Here is a 23,589-nt window from a genome sequence, read left to right as displayed (position 1 = left end):
GGTTGCCCATAAATGCCCAATGATTCAAATTCAAATATTAAGTATGAAAAGTTACAAAAAGATACACCAAAAACTTTGCCATTCTATTTTTGTAGTTTTATTAAGCAGTGAATATGAATAATCTATTAAGGAAATGCAAGACAATACAATGAGTAGACTACTAAGATCATTAAGATGCTCCTTACTTTTGCATAGAATGAAAATAGAAATAAAAAAAGACACATGTAATGGTGGAGAAGGGGAAAAAATATAGCCTGAAGAAATACACAAAGCGAGTTGTTAGTTCCTAAAAAAGGCATTTAATAGATATAAGTTTGTTTTTTGTTGATAAAAACCACAAATCAAGTTGTCAGTTCCTAGAAAAGAATATTTAACAGCAATAAGTTCTTTTACAATATATTCAAACGAATAATAAAATGTATATACATGCAGTATAAAGAGAAAATCTACTTAGTGAGACTAAACCTATACCAGTGCCAATTGAACAAATTGACAAAGAAAAGAAAAAAGTATTTCTAATTGGCCACAAGCAAAATGATTCTAGAGTTTCAATGACTAATAGCATCAGAGAGCTCCAGCTTCATTCAGATTCTCCTTTCGTTCCCGTGAAAGGCCGAAAGCAAACACCTATCCAGCAGTAAACGATGGGTTTAGAAAAACTCTCTATAGACAAAACTCCAAGTTAAAAGTTATAGACAAGAAGCAATGTCATAAACCAGATTACCAAACATGTGAAAAAAAAAAATCCTAAAGAAAATATCATAGGAATTTGAATTTCTATGGAACACTTAATTCTGATCAGAAACATCAAATTTTGGAAAAAAAAAAAAAAAAGCAATTTATACCAACCTATAATAATAGTCTGAAAGTCAAAATAAGCAAATAAATAAGTAAAAGGACAAGACAGTACCTCAGGAGAAACCAAAAGCAATGAGATCTGACAAAATTTCTTGATGATATTAATGCAAATAACCCATGAGCATCTTCACACTTCAAGTGCACGAGAGGTAATTTAATGTTTCTAAACAAAAGAAAAGGAATATCTCAAGAACCGAAAAAGCAACAAAGACAATCTTAACCAAAGGCAGCAAGAATAATTAAACCCAGCAGGATAATGCATCATCAGTGGAACAGTTCAATCAAATAAAACATAGATCTTCAGACATATTCAAAGTGTAATACATTTGAAATTATTCTACCTAAAGCAATAGTAGAAATCCAATTTTACTTTCAAGCTCTTACCATCTATAATGAGTCGATCAAAATCCAATTTTTCTATCATTCTAATAACTAATTCTACAACCATAAATGCAACTCACACAAAAAATTTTCCCAAAAAAAAAATCGCTTAGGACTATGTAATTTTATTATTTCTTCTTTTTTTTTTTGCTTCAGAATCAATAATAGAAAGTCAGAAATAAAAAAAAGGCAAACAAGAAAAAAACTCAGAAAACTGCTCAAGTTACAAAGAAAAAGTAACAGAAAAAACTTACAGCATTGAATCAAACCAAAGATGTGTTCTTTCCCTTCATCTGCTTCACCTCATTTTCATTTCAAAAACTCAGATAAAAATGTATTTTGAACTAAAATAAAACCTTACAAAAACTGCTTAAATTAAAATAAAAAGAAACTTATAGACCTGATTAGGCTGAAGATCCATACTTTTCTCTTCTTCTACTTGTGCTTCTTCTCATCTTCTCCTTCTAATCAGGGGAAAAATTAAACAAAAAAATACTTACAGAACCAGCCTAAATTTCACAAAAAAAGTGAAAACAAAAGCATACATGTTCTGATGAAGATCCATTTTTCCCCTCCCTGCTTCTTTTCATGGCTTTTTTTTTTGTCCCATTTCTCCTGTTGTTTAAAATGGGAACCTGAACATAATCAAAGCAAGGCCATTAGAAATTTGTTGCAACTGTGAGAAGCTAATACAAAGAAAAATCAAAGATTCCTTAATCTTGCCTTCAAACCAAATTGTTCCATTTTCACCAAAAGTATGCACGAATCTAGTTTCTTGTTTTCATGAAGCTCTATTTGTACTTTCAAAAGATTCCATTTAACCATTTAATGGTGAGATGAGGAATAAATCCCGTAAAGTAAATTTCACAAATTTAAATATGTAAACAAATCGTTATAATTTACAAAATAAGCAATCTTGGCAATGGTGATTCCATGCACACCACAAATGTCCACTACCTAAGGCATGACAATGTGTTGTCAGACGTATCCATATGCTATCTTACCCAAACAATATAGACAGTCTAAATGAGCAAGAAATATAGAGTAAACCTCTTGAATGCTCTTGGATGGCAATAATTCTTAAAAGTTTTCTTACAATAACAGCGTAATGGTCAACAACAAATTCAATAAGTATTAAGTTTCGCGTAGTCGTATACCCCCCCCCCCTAATGCTTAAAAGTAAGAATTAACCACCATTTTTTCTTTCTTCCCTCTCTTGACAAAAAATTTGAGCAGAAAACCATTGAGCAAATCAATACATATATGAAGAGTAAAGCCTACAAAAAATTGCCCACTTAAACATTTTTTTCCTCAGTAAAATTTGAATAATTCTTCACGTTTCTTGCTGTAATAAAAGATAATTAAATAAAATAAGAGACCTAAAAAAACCTTCTGTAGCAAACAAAGTAGTATTTATGATTCCAAGACAATGAATTAATGGTATGCAAATAGTGAAGGACTGAAAGGCTGAAATTAAGAATAAACCAACTAATAATGACCATGCTCAACACAAAAGCAAGATAAAAAAAAACAAGAAAGGACTGCATTTTTAACTTACAAAGTTTGTTATTCCATGAACTGGTTTCAGAGTGACTGCATCTTCAATCATTTGCACCTTTAACATGAACAAAGTAAATTAATAACATAAAAGAATAAAAAAATTAATAACATAACCAAAAGTAAAATAAAAAGAAGATGCCTGTAGAAAATAGGATCTAAATGCAAAGTAATCCTAACATCTTTTTGTTATTTTAGCTGCAAAAAATTCTCTTTACCTTTTCAAGGAATATAAAGAATCTGGAAAGACCAACATATTAGCACACCAAACTTTTAATTGCCATAAACATTGAAATCATTTTCACGAAAGGTAAAGTCTAAATAAGCAAGAAACATGTAGTAAACCACTTAAATGGCAGTAGATGGTAAGAAATTTCACTGCAATAACAGGCTAATACTCAATCTGCCATATTTACTCTATATTCACTTTATATTCTCAAAATGTTATCCCCATGAACTCAAACCAATATTCTAGGAACAAAATAAACAAAAATTTAACCAAAAAATGGTATTCTTGTAAAACTAAAATAAAAGGTACTCGTGTAAAAGAAGGAGGGCAGGCAAGATGCATGCATATACAAATATATAGGGAACATGTACTTAAAACGACTATCTCAACTAATGGCTCCTTGATCAGTTTCAATGCTTTTATCAGCAACTAAGAAAACACAATGTTTGTTGAAAAAAAAACTAAGAAAACACAAAAGTATTTTTTTTCTTTTGTTTTAAAGAATCCATATACACTCTTCGGAAAATGAGAACCAAAACTTCACAAGGGAAAAAAAATAAGAAGAATAGTTTTCTCAAAAATAAAGACAAAAAAAATAACTAAAGTTTTTAACCGTCATTGACATGAAATTTGATCTCTGCAAATGGAGACTTTGGGTTGGTTACCATATGGATAGTCTTTTGTGAGTCAATAATTGAACGTACTCCTGCACATAACAAACCAAAAAAAAAAAAAAAGCCATCAGATGAGCCATGAAAACTCCATTTTCCAGAGTTTCTGGACAACCTATTCCTTCAGTTTCTCTACCAAGTAATTTTTCCATCTATAATAAATATCATACAAGTTTGTATAACAGGCTCTAGAGACCCAAAAGAAAGAAACAAGTAACATAGAAACTACTTAAAAAAGAGTACAAAAGTTAAAAAAATGAAAAAATAAAATAGAGAAAACTGAGATGAAGAAAGACGAAACCGAAGGAAGCAAAATCGCCCTCAATGTTTCTCGGTGATGATCTTCTCTTGGCTGCATCTGTCTTGTGAGAAAGCATGGATAAAGGAATAAGGAACAATATAGGCAAAATTTAGATATTAACCAGGTGAAAATTTTTGGGGAATAAAAGCAATAAATATAGAAAGGAAATAAAGATTAAGAGGCAACAACAAACCAGATAGTTTGGAGATAGATTCTCCAAATTTCCTTGCTTCTGGAGCTAAAGAGGATCAAGCAGAGAGAGAAGATCTGGAGCAACCTTATTATCCTACAAAGAAAAAAAAACCACAACAAGCCACAATATTAGACAACTAAACCGGAGAACAAAAAGGAAAAAAGGCTAGAGAAGTTTAGGCAGGGGAGGAAAGAACAAACCCTTTAAGCAATGAGAATAATCTTCTTGGAGTATTTATATGAAAAACCGTAGGCAAGACACATTGCAAAAGATTTTCCATATCTGAACCTGCAATATCACAATAAATATAAAGTTAGACAAGAAAACCCTAAAAAAAAAATCTTTTAAAGACTACCGTATAACCACACCAAGCAATAAACAACCTGAAGAAACCAACTGCGTGTAGTTCTCTTTGTGAACTCCTCTATTTCTTTACTAGTCATAATGCACACAAAAGAAACCAAAGAAACCAAAAAACAAAATAATCACCAAATGATACCTAATAGTCATAAAATTTTAAAAATGAAAAAGAAAAATTCACAGCCAAGAAATATCTACAAAATAATAGGAAGCTAACCTTAAAAGTCACTCGATTACCATGCAAATGCTTAATTTCTTTTCGTTTCCCCTCCAGAATGATTTGACGTAATTTTTTTTGGGTTGATCTTGGCAGTCAAAGTGAAAGCATTGGGAGAGAATTAATTGCAAAAGGAAAAATTAGGGAAAGCAGAATCCACCAATAATATTTATTGACGAAGAAGAACTTACAAGAGAATCTAGCAGATCTGGAAGCTACCCGGAAAAGATTGCGAAAATGAGAAGAAGTGGGTGTTAAATTGTAATTGATCGATTCCGGAGAGAGGGATGGAAGATCACACAATAAAGTACAAAAAAAAAAGGATAACATTGAGGAAACTTGTTCACTCAGTATAACTATTTGTCAAAAGGCGAGAGAAGAAAAGGTGGGAATAGATTGATTGCAGTCGTTACCTTGAGCCCCGTAAATTGAAGTGGTCATGATCCCATCAGAAAAGTATTCAGAAGACACACGCACATGGAGAGCCAAAGAAATGGACCGGTATTTGGAAACAAATTTAATCAAAACTCCTCGGACAACAACAAGAATTCCACCTCTTCTCCTACCGAAAGCACGTGACTCCCGCGTGAATTGATGGACCGGCATGGGACCAAATTGTGCCATTTTGAATATGTTTGGACAATAGTGCAACATTTGAAAAAATGTAGGACTAAAACCAGTACAAGTTGCTAATGTGAGGGATCATATAGAGAAATCTCCACAAAATAATATTAAATAAAATAAACAAAATATCGCATCTTCCTTCTCAACGGATCTGAAATACTTAGTACTGTTGACTTCTCTCGCCCCCTTCCCTGTCAATGATTACGGCAGCAAAGATTGTGTCTTTCTGAATATTCTTCTTCTTCTTCTTCTTCTTCTCTGTCTCTCCCTCCTTTTTCTTGAATTAGTAAAATGGTTTGATTTTTGTGATTAGATTTTGGATTTGGATTAGATAGATTCTCTCTCTTTAGTTTGCTTGCTATTTTATCACTGTATCTTTAATACAAGAATGGCCCAAATCTGATAAAAGCCATGAGGAAGAAACTTGATACCCGCTTCCCTGCTGTAAGTTTGCTTTTTTTTTTGTCTTTTGTCTTTTTTCTGTTCTTTTAATTGGGTTCTTTTGTCCGATTTTATGTGTTGTTTATGTCTTAGATTGTGATGTGACTGAAGTTCATTTCTCTTTTTCCTTTTGTTATCTATTTGAGTCATTTTTAGGGGTATTCTGAAATGGGTTTATGGGATAGGTGTGACTTTGAAATCATTACCACTCGATTTTTCCAAGTGGAATTTCTGAAGTATGGATAGAAATTTGCAAATTTATTTGGTTACTGAAAATTATAGTTGTTGGCGATCCTTTTTTCTTTTCTTTTTTGGGTGAAATTTGAGCACCTGCTGATTCTGGATTATCTGAAATTGCCATGGTTTATGTGCTGGTTTCTGAATTTTAAAGTTTACCAGGTTTCTCATTAGCCGGCATCAAAGTTCAGTTCTTTATTTAAACTTAGCTTGTTTAGTTGGAAGTAATTTATCAAAGAGTTTTTGTGACGACATTTTTGTCTCACATGAATGTTTATCCAACATGTGGCATCGGTAAATTCTTTTAAAAACTTTTCAAAGAACGGCAACAGAAAAGCTCCTGAAAGAAAATCATTACTGAAACCATTTCATTTACTGTAATAAATGGAAGTATTACTGCTCCTAGGTTTGCAACCTCTAAATTATCATACAGTCGAAAAAAATCTGAAATTATGTCCAAGATAATGAGAATTATGGGCTAGATAACTGATTATGGGAATAAATACGTGAATGCATAAATTATAAGTCCATTCTTTTCATGCTAAATGGTAGTGCAGAAAAAAAATCTCTTAATGACCTTGGTTTTTTGCCCATAGCTTGGTGCTGGAATATTTTATTTGAGGCCTTTTATATAGGGTCTTTTGAAGGACCAAAGAAAGATTTATCTTTCTTTCATGGGAAATTACCTTTTTCTTTCACCAAGTCTGTCAAGATTTTTTACTATAAACATTGAGAGCTATAAAAGTTACAGGGTTGGCATGGGTAAGGACACCTTTTTTTGCATTCTGGATAATGATGGGAGTTAAAAGTTTCATGTTTTGAATTAAGGGAAGACCATGCTTTGGACATGGGTCTTGACATCTGCTATAATTGCAAAATCGGTGCATGTGTATTTTGAAACCGTTGTGTAAAGTGTAAAAATATCCATGCAAGCATTTCTCAATGTGAAAATGGACAATATGCTTCTATTGTGATTTGGCAGGCTGGCAATTACATGTCTTGTTGTGAACTATATATGATTTGTGAAGAATCACTGTGCACATTTCAATAGTCTGCTAGATATTGCCATTTGCCAAGGACCCTTTTGGGATTTTGCTTGGCTTTATCTAATTATCAGCTTATGGACTGTGCTTGCTGCTGTTCATATTGAGATCAATGTATGACTGCCCATTCAAATCATGAGTGGCTAGTATGCCTTTGCTTTTGTTTTATTACTGGAGTTGGAATTGGCTTAGGCTTAGCCTCTGCTACCAGTTCTTTGTCTACTATGAAATGGCAAAGTTAATACGTCAACTCTGGTGATAAAATTTGACTCTTTAATCTTTTAAATGAGAAGAACTTTTTGCTTTTTTTGGCAAAATCTTATTTGAGATTTTCTCAAGTACATTTGCTTTATCTCATGAAATTCTACTTTGCAGGCCCGGATAAAAAAAATTATGCAAGCTGATGAAGATGTTGGGAAAATAGCCATGGCTGTACCTGTTTTAGTTTGTATGATTGCTGTTACTGGTTAACGATTTTAACTATGAGTCCTTTTCCGTTCATCTTTGGGAATTCATTACTTCTGCTCTTTTGATTATAATGCAGCCAAGGCTTTGGAATTATTTCTTCAAGACCTTTGTGATCGTACCTACGACATTACGCTCCAAAGAGGAGCAAAGACTGTTAGTTCATTGCATTTGTGAGTGCATTTCTCATCCTTTACACCTCATGGTTAGATCTGGACAATGAATATCATAATATAAGTTCCAGATACAAGTTGCTGACGCTGGTGTCCACTTCTTAAATTTCTTTATCCCTAGTGATCTTTTGGCTTGAGGATCATTTTATGTCTGTATGAGATCATCTGGTTTATCTGTGTACAACAACTTTTGGAACCCCAACTACTTGTTCATATGGTTTCTTTTGAAGCTTTCATTGTCCTAAATGAGCATCCAGATTTTTTATCTCTTATGTGGCCTGCATGCTTAAATTTCCAAAAGATGCTACTCTGACTGCTTTTGGTGCTTTGGGAGTTCTTTAGTCTCCTTTTTGTCACCTTCCTAAGGCCTTGGATATGCTATTAAAAAATTGAATTTATTTGCTGGATGTTACAATGTAATGCTCAGCAAGCATTTCCTTTTCTTTTTGTAAGTGATTTTAACTTGAATTGAAGGCCTTCTGGGGTTTCCATAATCAGGACTGCAGAAAATTTAGACAGATGAGCTAAGGTGAATAAAATTTAATAAATCTCATGGAGCTGCTTTACACCTGCTATTAGATGCATCTTGCTCTCCCAATCTAGCTGAAGAATTCTAGCACTACATGAAACTTTTCTGGAGCTGAATGGATGGTGTCTTCTAGGAAAATATTTGTTTCCAGAACAGAAAGAGTGTTTCCCATTTCAACTTAGACTGATAATTTAATTCCTATGCTGTAGTACTGCAGTATCAAAGCTAGTTCAAACTAGTTATGGATGCTTAGCCTGATTCATGATACAAAGAAACAAGTGAATAAACAAATCAGATGAAATATGAAAATTTCATTGAGTCTGAGTCTTCTAAGTATCCTTGATGGCCCAGCTGAAATTTCAAAATTTCAAGTTAGAAATTTTGATTGAGTCTGAGAATTCTAAAGAATATTGACAGCCAAAAATCTTGCAGAACTCTGAAGAACCATGAATCGAGTTTCAATGGAGGTTGGCAAATCTGCTTGCTTGAACTTTCTCTTTTCTAGTTAATGCTTGAGAGTTTGAGCCCTGAATTTTCTGTCAAGGTCTTTTGTAAAATTTAACCAATTGATGCCGTTTATTCCTATTTTTCCCTGACTACAATCAGTAGGTTGACATCATTTCCATTGGTAAGATAATTCTGATAGCTACTGCCTTTCTTTGTCATAGATTGGTGACCAAACTCATGCTTAGAAAGGTTGCGCTTGCTGCAAAATTGTGCTGGTTCAAGTTATAAAGTTGAATTATCAAGGTTACAGTTGGAAAGTCAACCTATACATCCAGGGCATCACTAATCCTCACAAAAGGTAGCTCAATTAGAGGTTACGTATACCAGAATCATAAAATGTCATATGCTTCATGGAAGGTAGCACGATGACAGGGCTGTTAGAGCTTATATGTTTCAGAATCATTAAAGGTCCTTTGCTCTGTTAGTGGAGCCCTCTATTAAGCACCTTTAGGATACCTTTTGGCTAGTATACCCACCATCAGGATACCTTTTCTAACTTTTGCTGGCACATATTCAATTTTGCATTTTTTTTCCTGTTTGTATAGGTGTATTAGAGGCAAATTTAAACTCAGAAAGTAGGAAGAAACTCCTTGAAGGTAAGCTAGGCCAAAGCCAGCCTAAGGTGCTGCACTTTGTCACTGAGTTTTATCTTGCAATTGAGCTAAACTGCCTCTAATAAAACCATAGGATCATTACCAGGATGTTTGGAGAGGAAATGATCTGTAGAGAAAAAGGAAGAGTTACTTATGTCAAATGTCTCAAAATAATGCTGAAAAAAAACAAAATTGGGGCTTTGTCATAGTTGTTTCTTAATCTAGCATCGCCGCACTTCCTATGTGCAGCAACTGGCTAATTTTTTTTTTTTTTTTTTTTTAAACCAATGACGCTGCACATGGGATGTAAGGTATGTGTGGTGACACACTATGAAATTTTTTTAAAGAGTGTTAGAGTCACCGCACTTTCGAAGTGATGAATAATTTTTCTTTTTTGCTTGAAAAAGACGAAAAAGAAGAATAAAGTCCGTTCAACAGATAATAGCGATTGATCAATCGCTAGTTTATTTTCGATATGCACGAGGAGTGGTGACGAAAAAAAGAATTCAAAGGTAGCCATTGATCAACGGCATTTGTAGCTGTTGGATTTAACCTGTCCCTCTATCGCTGCACAACCCCATTTTCATCAATTCTTGATCTCTCTCTTGCCATTCTCTTACTGCCTCTATCCCCAACTCAAGAAAACTTTCTGTTGTCTTTTTCTTTATTTGTCAATGTGTCTAAAGTATTTTTCGAATTTGATGGTCAAAAGTTTGGATTTTGGCAAAGCTTTACTACCTGAATGGAAAATGCTTCTTCCACTGAAGTTGTAGGTTTTGTTGGGATCCAAACTTTCGACCACCAAATTTGAAAAATGTTTCAAACAGATAAGCAAATAAAGAGAAAGATGATAGAAAGTTTTCTTGAGTTGGGGATAGAGGGAGTAAGAGAATGGAGAGAGAGATTGAGAATAGATGAAAATGAGGTTGTGTGGCAATGTACGAGAAGCAAATGGGGGTTTATATATAGGGACAGGCTAAATCCAATGGCTCCAAATGCTGTTGATCAACGGCTTTATTCTGCTTTTTCAAGCCAAAAAAAAAAAAATTCATTGTTGATACTTTACGAAAAAAATTTGATATATCATGTGCGGCAACACACCTACCTTTAAAAAAAATTACAATTTTGCATTAGGGACTGGAATGCAATAATAATAATAACAACAACAACAATGTGTAGCTGCACATTAATTTTTTATTTTTTTTTTAAAAGAGAAAGTTTAGCCTGCCACCGCACATGGGAAGTGTGGTAGCGCTGGATTAAGAAATGGATATGATTTTATGATTTTGTTTTTGGAGAAATTTGCCAAGCCATGTACAAGAACACTCGAGAAGTTTATTCCAAAGGTAGTTACAATCTGAATACAACTGAGAAGAACTCTCCTATTTATAGAGGTTGGGAGACTTCTAGACAATTGCATTATTGACTTGTGAAGTAAGTCGTGACATTCACCCTAAATAATTACAAACTAGTGGCTTATTGCATAGGTCATGACATAGACTTTGTTCTCATTTGTTTTAGATTTTGCAAAAGCTGATTATAAAAATTTGTTATAGTGCATAATCAGAATCAGCTAAAGCTACTTTATGGTGGATGGGTTTTGTTTATTTATTTATTTTTTGGCTATCAAAAATAAAAAATCTAGATTCAAGAGCAAACGAGAATGTGAAAAAATGTGATTATCTATGATCAGAAGGTATAATCAGGTGAAATTATCAACTGAGAACTAGTTTTAGCATCTTGACTTGCAGTAGGACTAATTTCTTTGTGAATTATGCTTGAGATTCTATTCCCCAAGGTAACTCAGTGACCAAGATGCTAAAGAAAAACTCTCCTCCCTGGGGATCATCACAGACAGAAGCCTAATTGCAAAGTCTTCTTACACTTCATATTCTAGACAGAGGAAAAAGAATCTTGCAGACAATTGCAAGTGATACGTATTGTGGTTCAATTCTGCTCAAAGAAATTGACAGACACAGAAAATTCTGTGGATGTGCAAGTGGAAAATTCAAAGACTCAGAGCAGCATTGTCATTCTACCTTTTATAGAAATTTTGGCAGTCAAAAATGAGATCAAGAGATTCACTTTTCATCTCATTTGTCACTATTTCCTAGTAGAAATGGATGTGCGTTGTTTTCCTAAAATGTGCTAGTTCAAGCAAAAGTCAATCCCTGATCCACAACTTCTCCGATGGGCAACATGGTCTTCTCAATCCGTATGTCATGGCTTATGTATTAAGCCACTAGTTTGTAATAATGGAGTGTGATGTCATGGGTTACTTCATGAGCCAATAATGTAGTTGTCTAGAAGACTCCCAGCCTTTATAAGAGGAGTTCTTCTGAATTGTAATCCTATGCGAGTTATCTTAGAAATAATCTTCTTGAGTGTTCTTGTGTGTGAAAAAAGTTAAAAAAAAAAAGGACTTTAGTGTTCTCGTGTGTGGGTAACTCTTCCCTTTTCTCTCTTCGGATCCATTTCCTCTCCAATCATCCTTGTAGTTTAATTAGAGGGAGTACAAGGCCTTGTTGCCAAGAAGGCTGGTTTTTGCTGAGTGCCTATATGGTACTAGAGCCACTAAATGGTACTCAGCCTTAGCCTTCTGTCTGAAAGGTACTTAGCTTTAGCCTTCGGACCTACATTAAATGGTAAGCGAGTAACGCTGCTTGAAGCCCATCAGGACCATGAGTTAATTGGACACATAGATCTATCAGTTGTATAGGGTCCTTTTTATTATAGCTATTGAGAATAATGGCAATAGTTGACTCAGGTTTATCATTGATGCAGCTAAGATCGTACAAAGTTTCAAGTAGTAAGTTGTTATGCGTGGACTAATTCAATTTTTTGGTATCTAAACTGTCCTTTAGGGGTTTAGCTGCCAAGTGTACTTCAGTTATTTTGAAGGTTAGGTAGTTTTTGATATAAATTCTAGAATTTGGCATTTTGATTTATTTCTTATCTCATCTTGACTGCTAGTCCCTAATAAAGTGGGATTTCCTCAATGGTTGGCGTGTAAACTAGTTTGATTTTCTTTCCAAAGTCATTTATTTTCTGTGGAACTAATGAGATGCAATATGACCTTAGATTATGATGCCTAAAGGGTTCTAAAAGAGGTGATTAGATTTATTTTTGGCCTTTCTTTGGAATCCTAATATAGTTGAAATAAACTTTGGTTTGGAAGTCAATTGATTCAGCTTTGGACTTGCAATCATTGTGGTTTTAATTTTGATTTTCTTTTACTGATATATCGCACAATAAGTTTCTGCTGGAGTTATAATGCAATTCAATTTCACCCACTTGATGTATGACTACATTTTTCGACCTCTTCCTTTTTATCCTCTAGATTGCGGCATTTATGCTGGCAACAGGGCATCACATTAAGCCTGAAAATATCAGTTTCAGAGCCCTCAGAGCATTTCGGTATTATTGTATAACAATAATCGTCAAACCAATTTAAGACCCTTAACCTTGCTTTAGTGCTTTCTCTATCTTTTAGATTGTAGGTGCTACTACCTGTTGAGGTCTGTCCAGTGTCTCTAACTGGGCTCCAATCAACAGTCTTGACTGTACTTCAGAAGCAATAAAGCTGCTGAAGGTTGCTGCTGATGATGGTTGATTTTCTTAACTAGAATGCACTGGATTTGTAATAAGAGATTGACAGATGAATGGACGAATTTAGATAGCTTTACATTGCTGAGTACTCATGTCGTCTATTGAGATAATTCAGCTAAACTTTCTTTTTTACATTATCATAGTCACTAGGTTTTATTAGGATTCCGGTATGTAAGGGCATTCTGCTGGTGATGTAGCTGTAAATGTGTGTCAAAGCTGCTGACCTATAGAGTTAACTTTGGCAGGTGACCAGTTTGGTTGGTTGTAAAATGTCAGAATATATTTATATTAGTAATCTAGTTTCTTGACATATAGGCCTGGTTTGGTTGGGCAAAAAGTAACGCAAAATAAGGAAGAATTTACTGGTAATCTGGATCCGTGTGTACCAAAAAAATAAATCCATGAATGTAAAGTTGAAGTAATAAAATATTTTTCTTTGTACATGTTAAAGATTTTGTAAGAAACTCAATTGAGAATAATGTGAATACTTGATGTTTCCCTTGCTTTAGGGGAAAAAGACTGAAATCAACAAACTCACAACTTATCTGCCAAGGCAGAGAACAAAATACCGCCAAATAAATGATTGGCCAATATCTTAACTTAAACTCCTACAAAATTTGAGTTTATTTGCTGATAGGAGAACAAAACACTGCCCAAAACATGGTTAGGAATGAAAAAATTTTATGTTATACATTGTAAACATTCATGCAGTATTAGCAGGTATCATCTATTTCTAGATTAATGTATGTTGCTGTCATGGGGATGTAGGTGTTGTTTTGTTTAATTTCCCAAACTATGAATCATAGTGTTGCTTACAAGATAGCATTTTTTTTTTTTAGCTGAAGTTGGAAGTTGATATTATGTCTTGATCTTTCTTTCTTCTATTATGAATACTGTGTATACCCATCTGTATCCTCTGTCTGCTGCTATCTGGCTGCCAAATTTGCATCAACATTTTCTTCAATAGTTTGTGGCTACTTTAAAGGACGACTAAGAAAATACAGTTCTGAAACCATGTTTCTTAACACCTAGAAAATGGCCGTGCAGGGGTGTGGGCGAAAAGAGTTTTGCTAGTTGTTGTGATATGCGAACAAGTACTCATGTTTTGGTCCAATTGATTTTTCGTTCAATATGAGTTAAATTTTGATCATGTCCAGCCTATGTATTGGTACAGGTAGGTATTTGTCTTGTGAGGATATGTCTGCAAAAAATCCAGTACCATCTTTGAAGATTGGGTTTACCAATCCTAGAACATTGCTGATATATGTGTACATCAGAAGAACCTTTGTTTTTTTTTTCTCCTAGTTTATTTAATATAGGCTTCATGGAATTCACAAGACAACTAATCTTGTTACTTCCTATACCAGATTCCTTAGGCAATTAAACTGGACTGACTTGTTTTATCCTTAAGTTTAAAACAGTTACAGCCACCAAGTTCCTTACTCCTGAAGCTGCTTAATCCTTGAGTTTGCTTACTCTGAAACAGTATTTGATCTCAAAGTCATGCTTTCATATCTATGTTTGCACAAATGCTGAGGGAACACCAGTAATGTGGAGCCAAATCCTAAAAGGAGTTTAAATACATCAGGGAGAAGTCTGTTTACTACTGATAAAATGTTGGCTGAGAAAACCGCTTACATTCCTAAATCTTTATCTGTCATCACTAGCTGAAGCTGTTGGTTTCCATCTTTTGTTAAGAACTTTTTCTGTTACCATTTTGATTTTGGCATCCTTATTGCTCCTCCTATGTGCAGATTGTCTGTCTTTTGTCGTTCTGTCAGTCTGTTACCTGGGAAGAAATAAGAAACCTGGGTTGGGGCAGGTGAGGAGTTGGGTATGCTAGGGAGGGAGCAAATCTCCAGTCAGTAGTCAGTGAAATGGGGCTTTAATCGGTTGTTTCAAGTTTGTAACTCTTCAAATGAATCACGAGTATATGTGCATTTTATCATTGTTAGCATTGCTTCCCTTCTTTGTCCGGTATATTGTTGTCTCTTCCTTTTCTGTTGTGTTGTTTACCTGGGGAAGAAACAGAAAAGTGGTGGGGACAAAAGGTTTTGACTGGATCTCCAGTCACTTCATGACACTAGTTAGCTGAATGGGGTTGAATTATTAGGTTCTAACTTCTCCAGTGTTTTTCTGTGTGTTATTAAAGTCCCTCTTCTTGTTATTCAAGTACAACAAACCAAAAAGAAAGTAGAAGAGACAGACCAAAAAAAAAAAGAGGCAACATGACTGCTCTAACTCTATGTTGGAATTTCTGAGCACAGCTAATTAAGTTCTGTATTAATGTGCAGAAAGCATTGTGTCCAAAGCTATAATGTATTTGATTTTCTGAGGGAAGTTGTCAGCAAGGTTCCTGACTATGGCCACTCTGATGCTGCTTCTGCTGACATGTCAAAAAGAAGGTTGAGAATAATTCTACACTCTTTTTTCTTTACCCTACACTTAGTTTTGTCCATTTCTTCTGTTGACAAGGTGGCATTGTCTGGTGGTGTCCATAACAGGAAAATTCTTCCTGAAGAATATAATGACAGTGATGAAGAATTCAGGAAGAACAGAATGGTAAAACACTATCATCTGACTTTACCAATTAAAATACCGTCCATGTTAATTACAAGAAGTTTTAAAGAATCAAATGTACACTCTTCATCACAGGTTTACTTCATGGAGAGGTTTTCACCTAGTTGCTTGGCAGAGGGATTCTCATAGATCACTAACTGGCCATAAAAACTTATTCTAGCTTTGTCGAATACTCTTGAAATTAGAGTTTGTCGCTTTTGTGGTTTGGTTTGCATTGAGAACTGAAAATTAATATTTCCTTGTGTTGAAATCAATCTACTCTAATTCCACATCTTATCTTGTAAGACTATCACTCTTCACTTTTCAAGTAATATTCATCATAATCTTTTTAATCTTCTCTGCTTTTGTATTCATCATAATCTTTTTAATCTTCTCCGCTTTCGTATTCATCAAACACCTAGAATATAAAAACTATGGTCACCAAACTGAAGACAAGAACGTGTTCTAGCATTGCCCACTTATAAGCACTTACAGCTTGTTGCTTTTGTGGCTTAGCAGAATAACACTAGCTGTTTCGCCCTTGAAACCAATCTGACATAAAATTCCATGTGTTGTTTACTGACACTGTCAGGATCTTTATTAACTTGTTGAGTATTATCTGAATTTGTTTTCATTGCATCTTTCTGCTTATTATCTGCTAAATATCTTGATTCTCTGGAATCTAGAGCCTCTGTGGCTCATGCATTCCAGTCATTTGCCCGTACACAGACAAAGATTACTTTGGCCTTTGATTTAGTTTATAGCTGTAATGAAAGAGATTTCTGTCATGGCCACAGGAGGTTTGCCATTCAAGTAGCAGTGGCAGGGGAAGAGGTCGCGGAAGAGGAAGAGGGCGTGGTCGTAGTAGCCGGATAACTGATAGAGAAGCTATTCGGCATGAAAATGAATCAGAATCCTCTATGTCCATCCAGCAAAGCAGTAAGCAAATCTCAAGTCCTGGAAGCACAGCGGATACTTTGGCAGAGTTAGAATCATCAAAAGAAAACATCAAAAGCAGTGACAATGATAATGTTTTGCAAAATATCGATCTGAACTCAGGTGTAGGTGAAGGTGGAGACAAAACAGCTGCAACTCTGACAGAACCGTCTACCTCATCAGCTGGACCTGCTGATACAAAAGGTGAAGAGTATCCTGGGTGGGCACTTTCCGAGATGGATAGGATGGCTATTGATCCTTCTCAAATTGCTCACCTTAGCTCAAGATTGGATGAGGAAGAGGAAGATTATGATGAGGAAGGATGAAAGAATTTGTTTATGTAGTAGGCTCAATCTTTTCTATTGCCAGATAGCATGAATTTCCTGCTATGAGACAATGATGTATATGTGAATGCACTAGGGCTGATAAGTCCTAAAACGGCTGTATTCTGTCTCTGTTTCTTTGTTTCCCTTTAATTTTAGTTCCTTGTTCAGATCTGCTTTAGATGTAATATACTCTGTACTTTATGTAATGCTGATATGTAATAATATTAGATTTATTTTCAGTGCATTTAGGTATGTGATTGGCAAAACTGCTGTGATCTTCTTGTTACTGGATTCCCTGAAAGTTGGTATGTTCCCAAATGCTTGCATTTTCGGTGCATTTAGATCTGTGTTCTGCGGAAGTGATTGCAGCACAATAGTAATCCTCTAGCTCCCCTTCCATGTTTGAGGAGCTTTTTTCCATTTTTAAGTTATTGTGTCAACTCTGCTACACTTCTCGTTAACAGGTCTTAGTTTGAAGCCAGCTAAGGTCGAGTTCGAACTTCTACTATATTGAAAGTTGAAATGTACTCGTTCTTTATACTTGTGTTTACAGAGAAAGCTGATCAACTGATATTTTCTGGTACGACGCTGAATTGCATTTATATTGGATTTACAGATGTTCTATGGTACGTAAAAGAAATTTTTTTTTTAAAAAAAAGAAAATTCATAATATTGAAAGGGTAACTCGTGGGTCGCAAACATGACTGTTATTTAGAAAAGTGATCATGATCCATGGAAGAAAAAGAAAAAGAAAAACCATGGAAATTCAAGGAAAAGAAAAAGAAAAAGAAAAATCATAATATTGAAGTTTTAACTTGTGCCACGTCTCTTGGTAAAAAAGAAAAACTATAATATTGAAATTTTAACTTGTGTCACGTCTCTTGGTAGTACAATCTAATTTAATATTTAAAAAGAACATGTTTAATGAATGTTCATTGAGCACTTGTTAAAATATATTTCAAATGTTAGATTTTTTAAAAAGTAAATTAATTAGAAAATGTATATAGGTGTAAGAGGGGGTATTAATTATTAGTGTGCATATACTTGATAGGTTAGGTGGGATTTAAGTGTATTAACGAATATCCATTAAACACCTGTTAGAAAAACTTGTTTAAAAAAGTGACAATGATTCATAGTTGCTATTGTGTGTTTGTAATAATATAATATAAAGAATCGAAGTGGCACCAACATTCAATTTCAAAAGAACTTAATGAACAATTTAATCCCATCATTTGGATGTAAACTAATTTAACTGTTTACCTCTTGTATTTCATGTTCGATCAGTGCATTTGACTGAAATTTGTTGAGAATTTGGCAAATGTCTTCAACTCAATTTTGGTTTTGTTATGGAAATACTGTAAATCATTTGCAAGTAAAGCCATATCTCAACCCTGTATTCATTATAATTATTAAAAACATTGTAACTTATGCTGTACACAGTCAAAATTAAAGAATTAAACAAACATCCGAGAACTTTATTGGACAATATTAATCAAACATAACAAGCATAAAGGGCTAAACTGGCTTTAATGAGAACACACGGGACCGACATTAGTTCATACTCAAATAATTGGGGAGTGGAATGGTTATTTTATCCCTTCGTCCAAATAAAAAAAGTCAAGTAGAATGCAAATCCTCGCTAACCATTACATTTAATTGGCAAATTGATTTGTGGTATTGTTAAACAGAATAAAGTTTAGGGGACCCAATATAACCAAACTTTGTTTTGAAAACATTACAAAACACAACCCTTAATTGAAAGGCCAGTGGTGAATTTATGTTGCCCTATACAACAATAATACTAAAAATAATCCTCAAAGGAAAATAAAGAAATTACCAACAAATAATGAAGTTACATATCCACAGCCACACGTTCATATAGATGAGATGGTAATCTTGGTGTGGGAACGGCCCGCAGTGCAGTCCTCATGTAGGTGACTAGTCCAGGGCTCTCTCCCATGTCAATCTCATCTGGGCTAAGTCCATGAGGAGGAGCCCAATTGAAATGGTGCAAGAGATGGCCCAACATAGAAGTTACCAAATTGATGCCTAATTGGGCTCCGGGGCATACCCTCCTTCCTGCACCAAATGGAAGTAGTCTGAAATCATGCCCTTTCATATCAACATCCTCTTCCAAGAATCTCTCTGGCCGGAATTCTAACGGATTCCTCCACACGGTAGGATCACGAGCCACTGCCCAGACATTGACATGCACATTTGAGCCCTTGGGAATGTCGTAGCCACCAATCTTGACGCTGGCATTGGACCGGTGAGGTAGCATCAATGGGGTAGGAGGGTGTAATCGCAGAGATTCCTTAGCCACACATTGTAGATAGGGGAGGTTTGAGAAGTCCGTCTCGATCATAACACGCTCGTACCCGATAACTTGGTCCAGTTCCTCTTGGACCTTTTGTTGGACTCTTGGATTTTTAATTAGTTCTGCCATTGCCCATTCAACAGATATTGCAGTGGTGTCCATTCCAGCAGTGATCATGTCCTGATAGCAGATAGGCAATTCAGTTTCACCAGCTCTTTAATTAATTTAGGTAAAAGAACATTAGGCTGTGACAATCTGTTCAGATTGTTGTATTGCAAGACATTTTGAACAGTAGAGATTTAATCAAGTTGATTATAAGGTCTATTACAGTAATTGAAGAACTTAACCACAAGTAAAAAATAAGGTAATGTGCTGTTTTGAGCCTTTTTTTCTGGGGAATATTTTTTAATGAAGTACCAAGCTTTTGTTATGTTTTTCCATGTTTTTGGGTTTTTTCTACATTAAGAACATCAATTTCCACGAGTTGGTATAAGATTTTAGGATAGCAATTGATATAGTTTTGCATGAATCGAAATGCTCGTGATAAACGTAAAACATGCAAGTGAGGCGAAGAAGTGATGGAACACGTACCCAAAGGAGGCCAATGATGGTGTCCTCACTGAGATCATACTTATCTTTGAGGGTGAGCAATGCATCAACAAAATGTTGCTTGGCTCCTCCGCTCTTTTCTCTAGCTAATCTATGCTCTTCCATGATGGCTCGAGTGAGGCGGTCCCTTCGAGCACCATGCTTCGCGAAAGCAGCTTCATCGAGTGGAAACAACCACCGTAGCCATGGGATGTGCTCTGCCATAGCGAGCGATGCACCAAGCTTCAAGCCATTTGCAGTTATCTCCTTGAACTCCTTTCCTTGTTCATCCATCACTCCGTCGGAATTCACGAACCTTTTGCCAAATGCAAGTCTTGTAATGTTGTTGAATGCCACTGTTCCTAGGTATTTCTTCATTAGTAGACTCTGCCCTGAACCCTCTGCAAGTTACAATAGTTGTAAGACCATCAAATACTGCCCATTTCTATTTGGAATTGAGACAAAGCACGGTTAGGTTAGGTATGGTTTTGTATGATTATTATGCCTGTTTCATATTTTAGTGTGCACTTGTATCATTTTGTTGTATGCTTAAAATTTGCTGTTTTTTATTAATTAAAAGCGTGGATTTTGATTTTATAAAAAGTGAACACTGCATAGTATAAGAATTATAACAATCGGACACAACTATACACGATGATAACAGCTTCGTGCCTATTCTATTTTGTCCGGAAAAGGATAAGCTAGTGAATAAAAGTTTTAATTTAAAAGCTTGCAACAATAGAAGAGAAAGTGCATAACAAAATTTTTTAAGAATAAGCTTTAAATTCAAATGTGTTTTTCAGAAGAATTAGTATTGAAAATCTTTTTCGGGATACAAAGTAAAACTGTTTGTCAGAGCTGCCCTTCTTCCTCTTTTTTTTTTTTGGGTGTATAATTTGGCTTGGACCTCTAATCTGTATAAAAAGATTGCAATTATTCTTTTTCTTTTTTTTTTGAGTGTGTATAATTTGGCTTGGACCTCTAATATGTATAGAAAGATTACAATTGAAAGGGACATGAACCATGTATTATACTATCATAGTGTTCCAAATATCACCATCACATAGACCAGATGGGTATATTGAAACACTTTTTCCTCAACATTTGCAACATTTCCCACAACATACATGTCAGTTACTATTTTGTTACTATATTTTGTTCCAAAAGACTCACTATATTAGTATCTCTACTTCAGCGTGTTTATTTACATTCCTGTCCTTCTTTTCTCTTTTTATTTACACTTCCTCTACATGCTTACACACACACATAAACTAGTGGGAATGACACATCCTATGTGTGTGCAAATCCAAAAGGAATTTTTTTTAAAATATATTAAATTTTTAGGAGTTGTTGGATGTTGTTTTAGAAATATTGATGGAAGAATTTTGTTTTTCATTTTTTTTGGGATAGAAAGTTCTCATTGGAAGTTTTGTTAGGCTAAAACAAAAGGAGTATGTGTACGTATTTATGTGTGTTTAATATATTGGTAGTCGTGTAGGATGAAAAATTTAATAGATAAAATGTAAATAGATAATAGCGAATATTAATAGGGTATATTTGACAAAATAAATAATGACATTTTTTTTACACCAAACCCTGCTCAAACTTTATACACACAGAAGGATGCAGGGACTTCCCTAGTTGACGACGTCTTTTCGTACCAACTTAGGTGTCAATGTCATGAATTGGTTTACCAAACACCCACCCACAACGCTTAAATTAGAAGGCAGCCTTGTTTGTCATCTTCAGGACCAAAACCAACTTCTCTCGCCACCAAAAATCACTTAGTCAAACCAACATTCCCCACAATATATATATAAACCTAAATAAACAAATAAACATTTAAAACCTAAATAAAACATTCCCCACAATATATATATATATATATATATATATATAAACAAATAAATAATACCTAAAGAACTGTCCTGCTTTTCCAGTTAAAATTTTAAAAATTAGAGGAAGTTTTAGAAAATTGTGAAAAGGTCTAGAAATCATGAATTCTGCTTGTAGTAAATTGCTTTGACATATCCTGCTATAAATGTCACACTTCCTGTCGATATTTTGGATGATATACTAATCACCTTCACTAGAACTATTAACATCAAGTTTAACTCTAAAATACTACCCTTTATTGCTAATCACCCTGGAAACTTTACCAGTGGTCAAAAGAAAAAAAGCCATAATGAAGAGTTGCCACAATTACTCTTAGGGGAGGACAGTTTAGCTTTTCATTCATTAAAGAAAACAGGAACCACAATGAACCTAATAAAGAATAATCAAGAAAAAAATATTAGTGGGAGAATATTGAATTGGATAATAAGGTGGGAAAGATTGCAAGTAGAAGGTAAAAAAAAAAAAAAAACGGTAATCATGACTATTAACATTAGATTGCAAGAAGTGACTGGGGAAAAAAAGGCCACACTTACTCTTTGTTACTAGTGGTGTAATCTTTGTTATTTGTCACAATATAATATGAAACAAATCAAGTGCCAAATCAGAAAATAGAAAACTAACATAAGTTAAGATCATAAACAAGATTTAAAAAAAAAAAGATTTTGAAACTTACCAGGAAGAGTGCAATCTTTATAGATGGACTCAACCATGGCTGTGACTTCATCTTCCCTGATTGGTTTAAGAGCTTCCAGCCTTTTAGGTGAGAAAAGCTCAAGTGTGCAGACTTTTCTAACCTTAACATAATGAGGTCCATAGTCAGCCCAAATGAGGTCCTGCCCTTCTCTGCTAAACTTAGCAGCAGACCTGCTTCTGTGCCTATCTGACAACTGCTGATCATTTTCTTTCAGCACTTCCTTAGCCAACTCTGCATTGGAGACTACAACATTCAACGTGGAACCGAACCATACAGATATGATGGGACCGTAGGCCCGTGACCAGTCGGCGAAGCATCGGAATCTGACCGGCTTTATGTCGTAGAGGTTTCCGACGACCGGCAGCGGCCGGGGACCGGGGGGAAGCTTGAATCTGAGCTTCTGGTAGAGGTAGTATGGAAGGAGGATGAAGATGAACGTGAGAAGCAGTAGAAAAAGTGCCATGATCAATCAAAGGAGAAGGAAAGGTGGGAGATGCTTTGGTGGGGTGGTGGTTAAAGAAAGGTTATATATAAAATGGATAATGGGAGGCAGTAGGTAAAGGGCATTTTAGACAAAACAGCTAAGAGTAGTTGGAATCGGGTTAGGAGTGGTTTTGGTTGTTAGAAATTTATTATTATTATTTTTTTTTGGATTCTCTTGTCAAAAGAATACGCGTGTTATCTAGCAGCTAAAAGCACAACGGATCCTGCGTGAGGGGATAAGAAGTCAGGTCGAAGATTCATAATGTTATAGTACTTGATAGAGGATTATCTTAAAAACTTTTAGAACAACATTGTAATACTTTTTTGTGATGCATATTTCAAATATGATATTTGTAATGTAAAAAAATAGTTTTGGATTGTTTAAAAAAAAAATTAAGTGCAAAAGCTGTTTGTGATTAAAAAAAAAAAACTACCGAAGCTACCTTTACTATTAGTTAGTTTCTTTTTCAAACTAACCATATCACTTTTGTTTTCCCTCTTCGTGACTTCACAACAACAAATTCCTTGACCAATAAAAAAAATGGAGACAAAAAGCTACTTAAGATGAAAGCTTCCAGAATAGGAGATTATCTAAAATACTAGTTTCTTTTCTGTGTATTTGTATAGGCACTTTTTTTATGTTCTATAATTTTTATTTTTCAAAAAAATTGTTAAAAAAGAATTTAAAATGCTATTTTAAAAATTTAATATACTAATTGTAAGACAAACATTAAAATTAAACATATTAGAATTTGTTAATTTATAAAAACTTAATAATTAGTTTCAATTGAATCTTATCCCA

At 34.6% G+C, this 23,589-nt stretch overlaps 3 protein-coding genes across 21 annotated transcripts; 1 reads left to right on the top strand and 2 right to left on the bottom strand.

Annotated features, from left to right (window-relative positions):
* Positions 1 to 369: 369 nt before the first annotated feature.
* Positions 370 to 5,353, bottom strand: LOC113729567 (uncharacterized). Of its 19 annotated transcripts, none has more exons than XR_011840844.1 (13): positions 4,959 to 5,174; positions 4,768 to 4,855; positions 4,574 to 4,620; positions 4,391 to 4,478; positions 4,191 to 4,283; positions 3,998 to 4,058; positions 3,691 to 3,731; positions 2,798 to 2,854; positions 1,785 to 1,874; positions 1,640 to 1,703; positions 1,494 to 1,532; positions 911 to 1,021; positions 370 to 627 (listed from the first exon to the last, which is right to left on the bottom strand). XR_011840844.1 is itself a non-coding variant. In XM_072080565.1 (13 exons), the coding sequence occupies exons 6-10, from the start codon at positions 4,071 to 4,073 to the stop codon at positions 1,644 to 1,646; spliced, it is 324 nt and encodes a 107-aa protein (XP_071936666.1). In that variant the 5' UTR covers positions 4,074 to 4,283; positions 4,391 to 4,478; positions 4,574 to 4,625; positions 4,768 to 4,855; positions 4,959 to 4,982; positions 5,181 to 5,353; the 3' UTR covers positions 370 to 627; positions 911 to 1,021; positions 1,494 to 1,532; positions 1,640 to 1,643. The 19 variants fall into 19 exon arrangements, 12 of the variants coding, with proteins under 12 accessions (XP_071936666.1, XP_071936665.1, XP_071936668.1 ...); XR_011840843.1 differs by having other exon boundaries at positions 3,998 to 4,054; XM_072080565.1 differs by adding an exon at positions 5,181 to 5,353 and having other exon boundaries at positions 3,998 to 4,283; positions 4,574 to 4,625; positions 4,959 to 4,982.
* A 175-nt stretch (positions 5,354 to 5,528) lies between these two features.
* LOC113732562 (uncharacterized) lies at positions 5,529 to 17,053 on the top strand. The gene is made up of 6 exons (XM_027258412.2): positions 5,529 to 5,835; positions 7,488 to 7,560; positions 7,657 to 7,750; positions 15,283 to 15,393; positions 15,493 to 15,550; positions 16,345 to 17,053. The coding sequence occupies exons 1-6, from the start codon at positions 5,803 to 5,805 to the stop codon at positions 16,807 to 16,809; spliced, it is 834 nt and encodes a 277-aa protein (XP_027114213.1). The 5' UTR covers positions 5,529 to 5,802; the 3' UTR covers positions 16,810 to 17,053.
* Positions 17,054 to 18,455: 1,402 nt separating this feature from the next.
* LOC113732560 (cytochrome P450 98A2) lies at positions 18,456 to 22,804 on the bottom strand. The gene is made up of 3 exons (XM_027258411.2): positions 22,284 to 22,804; positions 19,718 to 20,115; positions 18,456 to 19,306 (listed from the first exon to the last, which is right to left on the bottom strand). Exons 1-3 carry the CDS (start codon positions 22,765 to 22,767, stop codon positions 18,662 to 18,664), a joined length of 1,527 nt encoding a protein of 508 aa, XP_027114212.1. The 5' UTR covers positions 22,768 to 22,804; the 3' UTR covers positions 18,456 to 18,661.
* Between the last annotated feature and the right edge of the window lie 785 nt (positions 22,805 to 23,589).

Source organism: Coffea arabica, chromosome 2e, assembly GCF_036785885.1.
Source record: "Coffea arabica cultivar ET-39 chromosome 2e, Coffea Arabica ET-39 HiFi, whole genome shotgun sequence".
Classification (NCBI taxonomy): Eukaryota; Viridiplantae; Streptophyta; class Magnoliopsida; order Gentianales; family Rubiaceae; genus Coffea; species Coffea arabica.
This window is presented reverse-complemented; position numbering and strand designations above follow the sequence as displayed.

Excerpts from the sequence above, each read along its gene's own strand:
- LOC113729567 (XM_072080565.1), bottom strand. The coding sequence starts at position 4,073 with ATGCTTTCTCACAAGACAGATGCAGCCAAGAGAAGATCATCACCGAGA. Across the intron at positions 3,732-3,997 it reads GGGCGATTTTGCTTCCTTCG|GAGTACGTTCAATTATTGAC; the intron begins GTTTCGTCTTTC and ends TGTTATGTGCAG. Across the intron at positions 1,875-2,797 it reads TTCATGGAATAACAAACTTT|GTTCCCATTTTAAACAACAG; the intron begins GTAAGTTAAAAA and ends GATTATGTTCAG.
- LOC113732562 (XM_027258412.2), top strand. The coding sequence starts at position 5,803 with ATGAGGAAGAAACTTGATACCCGCTTCCCTGCT. Across the intron at positions 7,561-7,656 it reads GGCTGTACCTGTTTTAGTTT|CCAAGGCTTTGGAATTATTT; the intron begins GTATGATTGCTG and ends ATTATAATGCAG. Across the intron at positions 15,551-16,344 it reads AATTCAGGAAGAACAGAATG|GAGGTTTGCCATTCAAGTAG; the intron begins GTAAAACACTAT and ends TCATGGCCACAG.
- LOC113732560 (XM_027258411.2), bottom strand. The coding sequence starts at position 22,767 with ATGGCACTTTTTCTACTGCTTCTCACGTTCATCTTCATCCTCCTTCCA. Across the intron at positions 20,116-22,283 it reads TAAAGATTGCACTCTTCCTG|AGGGTTCAGGGCAGAGTCTA; the intron begins GTAAGTTTCAAA and ends TGTAACTTGCAG. Across the intron at positions 19,307-19,717 it reads CCATCATTGGCCTCCTTTGG|GACATGATCACTGCTGGAAT; the intron begins GTACGTGTTCCA and ends ATCTGCTATCAG.